The 15,617-nt window shown below is 33.5% G+C and overlaps 1 protein-coding gene across 1 annotated transcript in view; it reads right to left on the bottom strand.

The window, feature by feature from the left end:
- Positions 1-15,617, bottom strand: part of DIAPH3 (diaphanous related formin 3) — a 250,682-nt gene that overhangs the window by 91,729 nt on the left and 143,336 nt on the right. Inside the window, exons 23-24 of the mRNA XM_086611740.1 lie at positions 14,565-14,694; positions 1,294-1,418 (exon numbers count right to left, since the gene is read on the bottom strand). Of these exons, the coding sequence (XP_086467866.1) occupies positions 1,294-1,418; positions 14,565-14,694 (255 nt within the window). The remainder of the gene's footprint in view (positions 1-1,293; positions 1,419-14,564; positions 14,695-15,617) is intronic.

The raw sequence follows: 15,617 nt of genomic DNA, 5'->3' as shown, positions 1-15,617 counted from the left end.
ATCAAATTTCAGAAATGCCCAATATGTCAGTAACACTAAGGGAAATGAGGCATCCTACATAATCATTTTTTCATTTTAGATGTTTGATATTAGCATAGAAGTACATATTTATTCTTCAACTTACTTTTCCCATGCTCTCCTTCTTAAGCGAAGCTAATTTTTTCAAGGTATTCTTCACTGACTCTCAACTGAATTTTGCTAATTTCTTTCATATCTGTTTTATAGGTATGGAAGTTTTATAACCTCATCTCCAAAGAAAGCTGTATTCTAAATTATCTGTTACTTCAAACCCTAGTCCTCAGCTTAAAAATGTGAAAGGTTATAGGGCATTTTAAGTGCCAGGATAATGACTATTTTGGATTAAGAATAGTCTGTCCTTTTTCACAGGTTTGACTTCTTAATACGTGCTTCCCATTCCTAACTTGTTAGATCACACATAATTTTCTTAAACAAGTACAGACTTTGCATAGTCCTAGCAATACTTCTGAGAAAGCTATCATGGATATGTTTTCCTTTAACTTCCTAGCAATAGTTTATCTCTTGCCTTCAGGATCCCTCTCCTAGTTCTCCTATTATGCTATTGGCTTCTTCAGAGACAAAACTTACATTTTATACTATAGAGACACCATGCTGGTGGGCTGAACGTATCTCAAACACACATTAAGCTGGAAATAAAAGCCAACAACAACAAACAGAACAACCTCATCAACAAAATACCCGACCTTACAAAAAATTAGTAGCAACATTGAAAGGTTACAGATAAACCACAGCATTCAGAGAAGGCCTAAAGCTAAGTTGTAAACACTTTGGTGGTACCTAGTCTACTGAAGAGGAAATGGGAAATAATGCACTAAGAACCAGTATATCCACTTGGCCTCAGTGTCCCTTGCCATCTTTTATTTAATAGTATGAGATTAATCAAGAGGACTGTCTCCTGAGTATCCCTGCCTTTATACATAGCAAAATAACCTTCCAGCTAGAACCATGCCTGCAGAGGAAATTTCAACTTGTCTCTCTATCTGATATTTCTGCTTCCAGATTAGTCTCAGTGCCAAGCATATATGACCATCATCTGGTGGTGATGTTCAAGTGAAAGAATGTTTTTTTCTGCTTTAATTAAGTATCTTCATGTCACAAGGCTTTCTTACAAGAGAGACAGACAGTGAAGCTGGCTGTAGGATTTGAAATAAATAGTGAGAAAAGGGATTTTGGCAAAAAAAAGTTAAATTATTTCTGTTTGCGTTGTTTTTTTTGTTTTGTTTTGTTTTTTTTAAAGAATACTCCAAAGGATATCGACATTTTTGCTACAAACTTATCGTGCTTATCTTCAGGAACTGGAAAAGTCTGCAAATCCTTCTCAAGCTGTTGGAGTTGCCTCTCCATATGCTTCAGGCTCTTCTCCAGGTTTTCTGCTGAGACTAAAATACAGAACATTCATTCTGTTAACACCTTAAACAAGAAACATTGTTTGTAAAATACAAGAGTTAAAACCTTATCCAAATCAGCATACTACATATTTAATTCTGAAATAAAGGCACACAAAGAATCACAATACAAAATGAGGGGGTCACTCTACAATGTTCAGTTCCCTTCACTTATGTGGTTGCCTTATTCTGATTAGATGTGTACTGTTTGAACATTGCATTTTGTTTTATTCTTATGCCTAAGGTTTTGCACTGCAATTAATAGTCTGTTTTAAATAACCTGAGATATACATACGCTGATCTGCCTCTTCTGATTAACCAAAGGACAAGTTTTGAAGCTACTCCAAGAAATACAAAGCTTTCTTCAATCCATTTTGTTAAAACAGAAAATAAGAACATTTGTATGGAACATCATAAAGAAAATAAGACCCTCAAAACAGAGAAAATAGGGCTATTAAACACCTACACCTGAAACCTAAGACTCAATTCCCTAGTTTGAAAGCACAATGCCTGGTAAAAAACACAGCAGAATTTGTCACAGTGAAAGTGCTTGCCAAGCTGGAGGGAAGCACAAGCACTTCAGAAGGTACAGCAGACCAAAACAGGGGCTGAGGAAAAAGAAGAGTAGAAATAAAACATAAGGGATTTATAGAAGAATGTAGAAAAAGTGCAAATTTTCTTTATCGGAAAAGGAGAAATACAACTTTCATTCATTTGAAGAAATGAAAGAAAGTTGAACACTTGGTCTGTAAATAGATTATTAAAATGTGAAGATCAAAATAGTAACCTGAGGATAACTCCTGTTAGCATCTATTCTACCTTGGATTTATATTATTGAAATCAGTTAAAATTAATTTTCTGATTGCGATGGAGTAAACAATGTTTATATATGTTCCATAGAAACTATATCTATAGATAAGAACATACTCTGAATTTTAGTCTAATGATCTGATTTTTTTTCCCATTATTTATTTCATTCATAATATACTGTACTTACAAAGGTAAAGCTACTTTAAACTTCATCTAAAAAATCCCTGGAGAAAGTTTGTGGCCCTATGATCTTACTAGGATCTGTGGTGGGTCCATGATTTCGTCCTCTGAGTAGAGTTATTTGATGGAAAATGTAAGATGCACACACTGAACATATCTTTCTCTCATAAAAAGACTGACAGAGTCTCTAAATGACTAGAGTAAAATGTTGCATAGCAACTATAATTCCATTCATAGCAGAAAGGTTAACACAACTATAAAATGATCAATGGAAACGTGTAAAAATGCTAATGTAACCTACGAAAAAACCACAAACAACCCTAAACAATTTTGAGATAATCAACTTTTCTAAAAAGAATAAGGGACTATAAATGTATGTTCAGTTTATAATTTATAATTCATCATTTGGTTTATAATCACAGTTTTTAAAACCCTCTGTTTACTCTAAAACACTGTTTTCCAATTCTATGTTAGACTTTCAACCAGCGATTTGTAAGCCCAAATCATCACCACGTAGGTCAGTTGTCTTCAGTAGTTAAGAAACTGTCTTGTTTGGGAAGCAGAGCTAAAATTAGAAGCTGACGATGTTGACTACAGATGTGTTTCAGTCTTCACAGGTTCCAGAAACAAACCTGATTTTATTATAAACTCATACTTCCGCTGTCATAAGAAGCCTTTTAGGGTAGGCACACACAGTTTTCTGACACTGATTTACTTAGAAAGCTGCTAAGAAACGCAGACTATAATACCTTGTACTTCATCTAACTATCGATAGGAGTCTTCAGAATGTAGTTTATCTTGCACAAAAAGAGTTCACAGCATAAAATTAAAGTGTCAGAATGATGGGACTCAGCAAGTTCACAGGTTTAAAAACAAACCAAAACAAAACAACAAAAAACCTAACCCACCAAAAAAGCCTCTACATCAGCTGCAGGTAGCAGCTGAGTAACAGCTACATTCTTTTACTCAGATTAAAAAAAAAAAAAAGCAAAACCAACACACAACTCGGTGTCTAGAGCTGATTAACAGGTTATATACATGAGATTGTAGAGTTCTTGCTTCCAGAAAAGCCAATTTTGTATTTCTATTCCTTTAGTTCTTTTGACCTTGAATAGTTGCATATTTGATCAAGCATCCTTACATCTCTACCTTGTTTAGAAGGAGGTTTTTTCCCCTCTGTACTAAGTTTTTCCTGAATATAAAAAAATCAGCATTCCTTTGATTTCAGCAGTGCACAACTGTTAGATATATTTTCCTTTAAGACTACAATTCTGGTGACAGCCTCAAGCAGAGGCTAGATCACAATATACTGGTATTAGCTTGGTACTACTGTCTTTGCAACTTCTAATTCAATGAAAACATGAAAAAAAAAATCAAATCTGTAAAGATAAGCAACTCTTCAACAAAAAGATCACATGAAATACCTGCCAACCTTCCCTCGTGCTCTTCTAGTAGACATGGTATAAAATATTAAGGGACACAGAAGAATGGCAGAAAAGGGAAAAAAAAAACCCTAACTTTGACCTCTAATCCTGGGAGGACTGAGATATAAGAAGAAGTCAAACTGAAGTAAACAACTGATATGAGAGTTTGGAAACAAAGTCAAAGATTATCAGGGTTGTCAGCCACTGGAATAGGCTGCCCAGGGAGGTGGTTGAGTCTCCATCCCTGGATGTGTTTAAGAAAAGGGTGGATGAACTACTTAGCGATATGGTTTAATGGGAGATTAGGGACGGTTGGACTGGATGATCTCTAAGGTCTTTTCCAACCTAGAAATTCTATGAAATTCTATGAAATATGGTGCTTAGGGACATGGTTTACTGGTGGACTTGGCAGTGTTAGGTGAACACCCGATGATCTTAAAGGTCGTTTTCCAACCTAAACGGTTCTATTATTCTATGATTGGAGTTGTGAATGCTACTGAGCCCACAAAACCAAGGTCTTTGTTGAATACAATGCATGTGTGCCTGAACACTTCCTCACTTGTACCCTCTGAATTCTTACACCCCTTTGTTCTTAAATTTTCCTCTCTTGATTCCCGTTTTCTAATACAATAAATTATAATAATCATAATACAATGATTATTTCAGAAGCCTCTTCTTCTGCTTCTGTTTTAAAACCTTTCTACACAGTATTTCAAGTGATGACTCACCAGCCCTTTTAAAGTCTGCATTACTATTTTTACAGTTCTACTGGAAATACCTTACCTGATTATCTTACAATAAAATATCATTTTTTCTTGACCGAAGCTCTTACTACAGTATCCAGATGCATGATATTGTACTTCATATTATCGATTTTCATTTATTTTACTCTGATTCCTCAGGATCATTCAGTGATGACAACTCAATCTCCCTCTTGGACGGCAAAGCTATCTAAGCCTTTATCAAAGATGCTCATTGGTTCAATATCACAATTTTATTCTTTTGCCATATTCCTGTTAAACAGTATTTTATGTTTCTTCCACTTTTTTTTCTAATGAATATTCTCTCATTTTACATAGCATCAACTGCTTTCAGTCCGATTTCATAGAAAGAAATCAACAAAAGTTGATTTCAAAGAAGTCAACACAGATTTCATGCATAAAAAAAAATCAGTAGCCAAAGCGAGCAGATCAGTCTACTACTAATAAATTAATTTCATTTTATGCTACTCTCATTAATCTTCACATTTGTTTCTTTCCTCTATAAACTTTCATATTGTCAGAAATGTGCAATTGCCCAAATCATTCTTTTCTCCTCAGTTTCTTAAATATTCTGTAGTTTATGATCACTATAGCCACAGCAAAACTTAGTAAAAAATGCACTTGCTAAACTTTTAGTTTCATATCTCAGAATGCAGAAATGGAAACTGGTATTCACAATGTGAGAATACAGTACTCTGATTTTTCTTTCAACAAATTTCTATGGAGACATTTTGCCCCTCTCCCCCATCCCCAGATCGTTACTCTTGATTAAAATTAAAGCAATATTTCATCTAGTTTTGAGACTACACTTGTTTTATCTTAAATCCTAGAAATAATTCTCCAAAGCAAAGCAAAGCTACTTGTGTGCTGTCTCATTTATATTGCTGTTAACCTCCGCTACTTTTTGCAATAGATATTTCGGCAATCCTATGTGCTGCCCACCCTGTATAATTTTCTTGGATGGTCGAAATCTCCATTATCAAGAGAACTTTCCTCTTGCCTATAGATATTTCACTACTTTTGTCTCCCTGTATTCTGAGGGGAGAGAGTAACAGTGACAAGCCCGATGCAGAAAACTTGAAAACTTATACCATATCATAAAAAAAAAAAAAAGAAAATCTGAAAATATACTAGTGCGTTTCCCATTTGAACTTCAGACTGGACTGATGGACAGAGTTTACTGAATAATTCTCTAAAACTGCCAACATATTATTGATGTAGCATTTAAAAGTAAAGTTAAATGACAAAACATAGCCTAAAAAAAAAAATCACAAAAAAAACACCTCTGTATTGTCAGATGGTTTAGACCACTCATGAAGAAATATTCTAGAGGCAAAATATTAGAAAGTTTCTGTAAACACCAGCAAAGACTTGAAATACCTATTAACAGTGAAATAAGATCTAGTTGGGTATACTCACTCAGTGTCACAGAAGACTGAAAATACAGTATTTATGCTTTATTTCTCCCAAGATCATGTTTTGTCTTGTCTTCTATAGCCATTTTCTGAGTTTCTTTTTTGTTTTGTTTTAGCATGTGTGTGTAACAGGCATATACAATACTCTTACTGAAATCCCTTTTTCCCCAAAGCTCAGACAATGCCATTGCCTCTTGAGCCCTTGGTCTTTCCCTTCTGTTGCCAAAGCAGACTCTAGTTGCACACATGAAAGAAGCAGCTCTCTAAGCAGGATTTAATTAATTTTCTCCTATTTTGAATTCAAATATGAGCACACTAATGTAGTGCAATTCGTAAACAATGCATAAGCATTTTTGTACCCAGTTCCCCAGTAATAATAATACCATCACAAGTAGAAATAGGCCTCAGACCTTATACTAACTGTGCCCTATTCTACCTACACAAGAGCCTTGGCCTGCTAGACTTGTTATAAACTTAACTTTTGAGAACCTCCTGGGTGAAATAACAGCCTGGTACTACACATCTCTTTTTACAATGTACAGTTTAATCTCAGAACTTGAAAATATGGGCAAAAGTTGAAAACAGAAACCTGTGAATGACAAACAATTCACTGATGGCCAGTTATTCCTCATTAGATTGCTGTTGAAAGAGAGAAGCAGCTGGTAAGGCAAGGGGAAAAATGGCCAAGCAATAGGACGTTGCACCTGCCACAGCACAGGGAAGTAACATCCCCCAGTGTTGCACAGTGACACTCTGCAGTGGTGGACTACAAGTTGTCAAGAGACAGAATCATCTTATGAAAGCAGAAATCAAATTTGGAGGAGGGAAGAGAAAGACAACCCTCACATCAGTTGCAGCTTCTCTCACTGAAGAGCTCTTGAGTATCATCACCTCGACCCTTGGTGAATCAGACTATGAAGTACTGCACTGACTGCAGTATTGTATATTCACAGATAATTTGTTAATATGATTGTTAATAACTAACTGCTTTGAATACATAGTGATTAATAATGATTAAGAATGAACCATTAGCATGAAATGTTAATGAATATCAGCCTAGTAAAATTTAAAACAAAAGTTTAAAACTGGCTAGATTTATCATTCTTCTAAACAATCCCATCACTGCAATCACTAACTCCTTGAGACAGATATATAGGTAGGGAGATACACAAGCCTGACGTACATACATATGCACTTGCAACACTTCCCTACTCATTAAAATTACGCTTGGTCACCTTCAAGGGTCTATATACTGGCACAACATATATAGACTGTTCAGCTTTTCTATTCCATTGTCCTTTCAGCCATTTTAAGGTTCCTCTTGCAACTGATTCCTGCATAACCCATTTGATATTTTTTTCTTAGTAATTTAGCAGATATCTACAATTTTTCCCCTTTAGAGTATCAATAATAGTCTGTCTTAATCTCGTTATCACTTCAAATGCTATACAGCAATAAAATCTTTCAGTAACATCCAGATATTTATACCCAGTTGAAAAAAATATGAAATTAAAAGTATTGAACAGCTTTATCTGAATTCTGATCTGTCTACAGATCAAACCATCTACATGTTTAAATAACAAGGGGCTCAAGGACTGTACCAGGGATTGGCCATGATACTTAACTGTTGGATAAATGGAAGCTGATATAGAAAGAAAGCTACTTTCATGGACTACTGACATATTTCAATATTGTATCAAAACTGAAGCGTTGTTTTGGTAAAAATGTACAAATACTCAAACTCTTGCTTAATATTTGATTTGCTAGTTCATCCTTGTAAGTGATGCATACATTTCTATGCTTTAAAAGAAATAGAGTATTTGAGTTAGATTTCAGTAGTTCATTGCATAATTGTATCTTAATATTACTTGCCAGATAACAGTACTCTGCATAACTTAAAGCCACGAAGACTAAAATAAATAAGAGATTATTTGCAAGAAATACATAACGGTATTGCAAAAGTTCCATCGGCTTTTAAAACCAACATTTTTATATTGTGAAATGCGCTCAAAGGAAAAAAAAAAATCACACAAAGGTGTGTTCAATTACTTATTTTCAACAAGTTCCATTTATTATAAAATGGTTCAGATAGGAATATGGCAGTAGTGTGTCGAGGATGTAGGCTTTCTGTCTCAATAGAGCCAGAGTTGTTTATCCATTACAGGTATAAACGAGTGGAAAAAACATCAACAAACACAAAACTTTAGAAATATTTAAAGGTGTGCTTAAACCACACCACCATGAATTTCCCTTGCAAATATTTAATGTCCTTAGTATTATATCTTAAATGCTTAAGACATTTTTATGTCTGAAATGGTACATTTCTGTTAAATAGATACATATTTTCAGCCTAACATTTCCAAGATTAAAAAAAAGTCCTCTTCAAGTAATTTCAAAAAACAGCAGCAACAAAATAACATGCTTTTTCAGTCTTCTATAAGAATCTTTTTCACATAATCTAGAGCTTGAAATAGTCTTCTAAGTACTGCATTCATGAACAAATATTTACTTTATAACTTCCTCTACTGCTTAGTGCTCTCTAATACTGGAAAATTAATTGCTAAAAATATTACATGCTTTCTCAGTCTTGACAACAACAAGCAAGAAAAAAGACAGCTTTTTAAAATTTTTTAATCTTTTTAAACAATGGTATCTCAAAACCCTTTTTTCATACGGAAGTTTTTGTCATTACTTTGTTACAGTTCAGTATTTATTTTAAGGCTAATATCATTACTTTACAGTTAATAGGAGGCTAGTTTGAAAGCTAAATCAAATCAAAACTTCAATTCCTACTACTGTTTATCTCTTGAGCCATAAAATTCAGTATTTACTATTTTGAGTGCCATATTTATATAATCATTGTTATAAGCTATCTAACTCCGTCTTAAAGTATATAGTTGCTTTTTTCCACCAAGGAAAATACATCTCAAGAAGCCAATTCTGTAACTTTATCTTTCAATAGTTAAGCATATTGATCTAATTTCTAAACTAATTTGTATTTGTGGTAATGTAATTAAGTAAAATATTTTTCTCTTCTTTATTACCTCCACACCCACACTATAGTCCTCTTCTTGACTGTGATATCCTAACCCTCCTCTAATAACAGCCCTTAATTTTGTCTCATCACCTCACTTCACTAGGACATTGCTACTCCTAGTAACAGTAAATTTTTACTGAAGTAACAGTAAATATTTAGAAATCACAATAGGTACAACAGTTCCCCAGACAACCAAATTACTTTACAAAATTAAGTATTGCAATCTTGTTTATACAGTTACTCCACTAATTCTCATTTGGTCCAACTTTGAGAGCAATTTTCAAATTCTTTACTATGATAAAATTCCTGAAATTAAGTCAACATTTCTTTCAAGATTTTTTTTTTTTTCCACTTGGTGCAAGGTATGCTTAGTTTGTTTTGCTGCCTCTAGACTAACTTGACAGAGTGTTCAATAGCTCTTGTAAAGCATACATTGGCTTCTTTCCATATAAACTAAGGCATAAGATACACTCGATACTGCTCTTGGGTCCTGTCTTAATATGCAACCAACAAGATCACAGATCAAGTTCTCATAGGTGCAAGTAATAGAGTGATTTGCACTTGAGGATAAACCCTGTGTTTTCCCTGTAAGGTTGATTCCTGAAATTTTGTGACTGTTACCACTAGATTTTGAGTTACAGCCCTGTGTGTACCAGAAAGTTGCAATATAAGCCATCTGTCACATTATTCTCTGCCATTCATGGAAATCTCTAAATAGTTACTTTCAATTGTATTTCATAAACCTACACAAAAGAAAAATAACAAAAACACAAATGAATTGTATACCATAAGTGAAGCTACCTACCGAATAACTGAATTAATTAAATTAACATTTAATGAGAATGAACATTTTCTCTGAGAATATACAAGGATTCCGCTCCTTTTTCAATACTCTGAAGAGCCACCAAAAAAAGAAAATTCAGGTAACAGATACAGAATAAATAAAGACCTCTAAAAACGGACCTCTGGTTAGTAGCAAGTCTCCTGGTTATTCTTCATAGCCATCATTCTTGAAAACTATCATTTAAGGCAGAGAAACATTCTATATATTACATAAAAACCCCTGAAAAATTAATGTTGCATTTTAAAAAGAAATTATTTTTAAAAAAGACATAATTACGACAAAATTGTTACCATGTTAGTCATACATATTTTTCAAAGTAAATCTCTGAATGGGCTACCATTCTACACTATGAGTCTTCTACAAGAACTTAGAAACTTGCCTAATCTGCAAGAGAGTGGAACAATCTATTGATTTTGGTATTGATTGAGTATAATGCAGTATGGAGTAACTCATGAAGTTTGTAATGTTTTCTGAAAGCACAAAAAAAACCCCACTCAAACACAAACAACAATCCTGACTACCTGAAAACGCACCCTGTGAATTAGTGACCTAAGAGAGAACAAAAGCCCAGGCAATGCATTACAGAAAGTATGTTATTTAATAGTCCTGAGAAATTTGCCACAGATTTTCAGAAACTCTGTAATAGGGAGAAAAAACCCACCTTTCTTTTTGACATGTAGATTGCTTACATCATATATACAAATATTGTTCTCTCATGCTGTTCTAATGTTTTTAAATGTTGTAGGTAGAGGTGTTCTGTTTTTTAATGAATATAGATTAAACTTCGTATTTACAATTTGGTTCCTAGCTTTTTTATTTAAAAAAAAAAAAGTGAAATTAATTATCTATGAAAAAAGTTTCAAAAATGAATAAGTTACTTGTAAAGTGACAATGAGTTAATGACTTTCAGAGGAAGGAAAACCTGCAGTTTTATGTTGTTATTAGAATATGAAAGGAAGACTCTATACACCGTTACCCGTAAGCTCTGTATAAATTAGAGTCAATCAAATAAAACAGCAGCCTGGATAAATGCAATATAAATCTTTAGAATACCATAAAAAAAGAAATTAGTAAAGTGTACTAAATTACCGAAATATTTCTTGTCTGGAATACTAATAGAAAAGCAGGAAAGTCATTATGTTTAAAAGAAGAGACAGCTTTAATTACATGAGTCTTCAGGAACTGTCATATCAGTAAGCTCACTAGCTGCAATGAAAGTTCCTCCTGCTGATCTAAGAGTACCTAAAGAACAGGATTTGTTATACTTCAAAGCAAAAAAGGATCTTTAATTCATGTACTGTAACAGTGAATTAAGTCTACTTCTAATACTATAAAAGTAGAAACTAAAACTTTAGCATTTAATAGAAAAAAACAAATACCCTGAAGTAAACTACAATTACGTAAGTCACGTCTCTTGCTGTTTGCCCACTAAAGTTATATTTAAAAAAATAGAATTTATTTTTTCTAATGCAATAATTAATTTACATATAGTGAATGTTTTATCATTTATAAAATACATGTTAGCTTCACAATTAACAGACCTTGCCACTGCTCTTAAAGTCTTGCAAGCTGTGTTAACTGCTTCCTGTATGACAATTACTGGACAATATTTAATAAAATGAAAGGAGCAAGAATGTTTCTTCTAAAAAGAATAAAAAGAAAATGAGTTGCTAAACATCGTAGTATTCTAATGTTCATCATTTGGAACCAGAAATAAGTTGACAGTTTTAAGAATGAGCAAGGACAAATAAAAAAAGATACAAGGTATGCTATAAGTGAGCTGGCTACATGGACAATCATGTCAAGGAAGAATTCAAAAAAAGTATATTTTAAGAAATGTGTTTAAAAAACTTGTAGAACACTCAACCACCACTTGATGATGATTAAACCAAAACCAATAATGCATACTATAGTTCCCATTTTAATACCGTGTGCTCAATTTAAAGTTTTCTGTTAAGATCGTTCAAATGGCATTTACACATCTTTCTGCGACATTAATTTTGATTTATAATTTAAAGAGCATTTGCAAATAACACCTTTATGCCACAGATAAAATGTGAACTTATTGTATTCAAAGAAACGAAGATGCAGACAGGAAATAAAACATCTCAATTAAAAAGACAACTTGCAAAAAAGTATGAGAGTAAATAATGTTCTTATCAAATTTCATTAATTTATTATTGGGAATTACTTTAAAAATTACTTCAGAGCACAAAGTTCAGTGAAACCATGAAGGGAATGGCATTCTGCCACCTCTACAAGGCCCTAAGCTTTGCTAGGACAAAAGGTAGAGAAAAGGATTTAGAAACAAATACTGTAACAAAATATAACCTATATGGTTCACAGAAAAATTGAATGCCATATTGATATGATACGAAACCAGAAAAGAATGATATATCTCCTCATCCAACAGCTTTGACCAACAAAGCTGCATATAGATAAACAGAACCTTCCTACACAGGAAAAACCCAGGCTGAATTCCTTCCTTCTGTACTATCAGCAGCCTTTAACCCTTAGATATAACCTTCGGATCGAGTGGATTTCCAAATTTACTGGAAGTCTGAACTGTCACCAGTAAATACAACCCAGGATGGATTATTCTTGTTAAGCACTAAGTAGAGTACATTGGAATGGAGGAGATGCTCTAAGCCCTCAATACCCAAATTCTGTTCTAACACAACCAGTATTTCTTCGGGAATAAGCATATTTGCCTAGATGATCATCAAGATAAAAGATTTTTGTTGACTTCCCCTCTATCACTCTCCCTAGCAGCCATAATGACGCTTTGTAATATCTGCTGTGTTTCCCAGCTCACTAGCCTCAATGCAAATCATTTTTGGTCAACTTGTTAATTCTTCATTAACATATCAGTAAGTTACTGGTCAGGTGAGTCCATTATGTTGGTTGCTGATCACAACCACAGATTCACAGATTTTTTTTGAACTGATCTTTTGGTAAGCTCAAGCAAAAATAGTCACTTCGTTAATTTTCATTAAAAGTCACTTCATTTAAAAGTTGGTGCATATTAAATCAACTTTATTTGTAAAAATATACTTCTGCAAAAGCACTAAAAGGTTTAAAAAAAAATACCCCAAGAGCTGCAGCCTTTGAGATCTGCTGGATTTTCCAAAATTCCAGTGCAGGAGGAGTCTTTCTAGACAAAATTGAGTCTTACAGGCAGGGAAACGAAGTATAAACGAACACCCCCATATGCTAATCTGTTAAAGATATCCTAAGTCTTTGTCTTTTTTATACAGTAAAACTGAAATACAAAATGCATCTCGTAATACACTGAAATAAATTCAATATATAAACTTGGAAATGTGGTCATTGATTTCCATCCTACAACATACTGAGTGAGATCAAAGATTCATCTAGTCAATAGCAGATACCTAAAAAAGAACAGAAGGCCTGGACTGATAATTTTACTGGCTTCTCTTTGAATAGTCAGTATTTTATATCTCAAGCTTTTCAGAAGACAATCAGCAGCTTCATATAAGATGACTTATACACTGAAAAGAATCGCTTTTAATAAGGAACATTTTAATTTTTCTGGCTGATATGCAAAATTCAACCACAATACAGCTAATAACATACTAGCAATGAAATAAAAAATTTAAAAAACCCCAGTGGCCAGTCACCACTGAATATAATGCATAAAATACTAAATTTATATACAGCAGAAACTCCATTACCACTACAAACAGATGAAAAGCTTGAAGCATCTGACAGCTACTTAACAAAACTTGAACTTCTAAGTGGTTATAATGCCCCAACTAAAATTGGAAACTTTAAGAACCATGACAACAGGAAGCAAACTCTATGTGAGTGACCACTATCTCAAGTTGTCTATCAGAAGCAGGTTTTGCAAAGCTGTAGCTTATGGCAGGGAGACTGACTGAAGCATAAGAGTGACACTGTACAAAGCAATACAGATAAACACTGATATTCTCCAAACTGACATAAACTAAAAAATGATTAACTGCGACAGCCCATCCAATCTTCTTTTCCTACTAGACTAGGAGAGTGCTGAGGTGACATCAATTTCTAACTCCATGCTTAGTCAGTTTAAATTACTTAAGCTGTGATAAAATATGGAGAAGGCACTCTTAATTAAGAGATTAACTGCAAAAAAACCCTTGCTGTTGCTTGTACTGAGATTTACCATATTCTATACTGCATGACAAAGCAGTAAAAAGAGGAATTTATTCTTCAAGACTTCCGATGCTACTGTTGCATGAAAAACATACACGCGGGGAAGACAAAATTGTTCTGATTCATGTTTAGAACAAATAAATAAAATTAAGTGATGGTATGACAGTCTTTCTGCATTTCTGAATCAAAAGACACTGAGTGATTGTACTATAGTTATCATATAAAAGATTGAAAGTTAGAAACAGTATAAAATCTTTTAATTGAAAATAACTTATCAAAGAAATCAATTTTGGACAATGATTCTAGAAGATATGTTAGAAGAAATGTAATGGGAAATCCTGTAGTAAATATTAGAGGACTGAACAATAAATATCTTCAAGAGCAGCTCCAATTACTGATCTATAACATAGACTATTAGTGTCTATTTTTAAAATGATGTTAATGAAAAATAAGCATCATCTCACACAAAAGACACTGCAATGCACTCACAATCAAAACTTTTAGTTATACGAACCTTTACTAGCTTTATCTAAATGCTGAAAATCCTCAACAAAATTCAGGACATCCTGATAGCTTTCTTCACATACTTCTACAAGAAAATGGAGCAATGTTGTTTTTTGATCTGCTGACTTTGTGTCCTTCAGCTAGAGAGAAAAAAACAAATGTTAAAACTCTGAGAATGAGATTACTTCTGACTATTTTGATAATTAATATACATTATTAATGAACCCAAGAAAGGTAAGAACAAACTGTTGAATGGGTACAGTTATTTTAAAGAAAACCCTAAGTAATTGGCTATTTCCCTCCTTGCTAAAAATCCCTAGAAAGATCATATTAAATATTTTTTAATTCTATGCAATATTTGTGTTCTGTATTTAAAAACAGTACGTTTCTTTTTTAAAAATGTAACTATTTAAACAACATAGAAATATTTGCAAAATTGTGAATAGACTCATGAAAGGGTAAAAAAATAAAAATCAGAGCTAAATCAGGAAAAATCTAGCAATACATGATGCACATATCCACTCCATGACACGATTTTCTTATGTGTGAAGCTAACTCTAGCCTAACAATATTTATGCAGTGGAAGCTACAATCTCAACCTGCATGAGTTCTTATTGTTATCACTTCTCAACAGGGCTAACACGAGTTCATAGGTTTCATTGTGTAAAAACTTAAGACTTGAAAAATTCTTAAGCACAAACTTTTCTTTGTGACCCCTTTATACACGTAAAATTATTTTAAGGCTGGCCATTTTAAAACTCGCAGCTACTTGTGTAAAAACACTAAGAATTGACAATTGGCAAGCATTCAGCTACACCTTTCTGTTGTAGTCTCCCATTTGAGCTAGTCTTTTCAATCACCAAAGAAATTTTTATAAATGGACGACGACATCTCATATGAAGATGTTCCTTCACTACTTAAAAGCTATTGCTGCATCAAACAGTGGAAGAGAAGAAGTATACGCGTACGTAGGCACATACAAAGCATGCATACACACTAAAGGGCTGTCGCAATTGCACACAGAATTGCAATCTGGATATTGGGAGAAAAAGCCCGTAGAGCA

Source organism: Tauraco erythrolophus, chromosome 1 (assembly GCF_009769465.1).
Source record: "Tauraco erythrolophus isolate bTauEry1 chromosome 1, bTauEry1.pri, whole genome shotgun sequence".
Lineage (NCBI taxonomy): Eukaryota > Metazoa > Chordata > Aves > Musophagiformes > Musophagidae > Tauraco > Tauraco erythrolophus.
The sequence above is the reverse complement of the archived record's forward strand: the minus strand, read 5'-3'. Positions and strand labels throughout refer to the sequence as shown.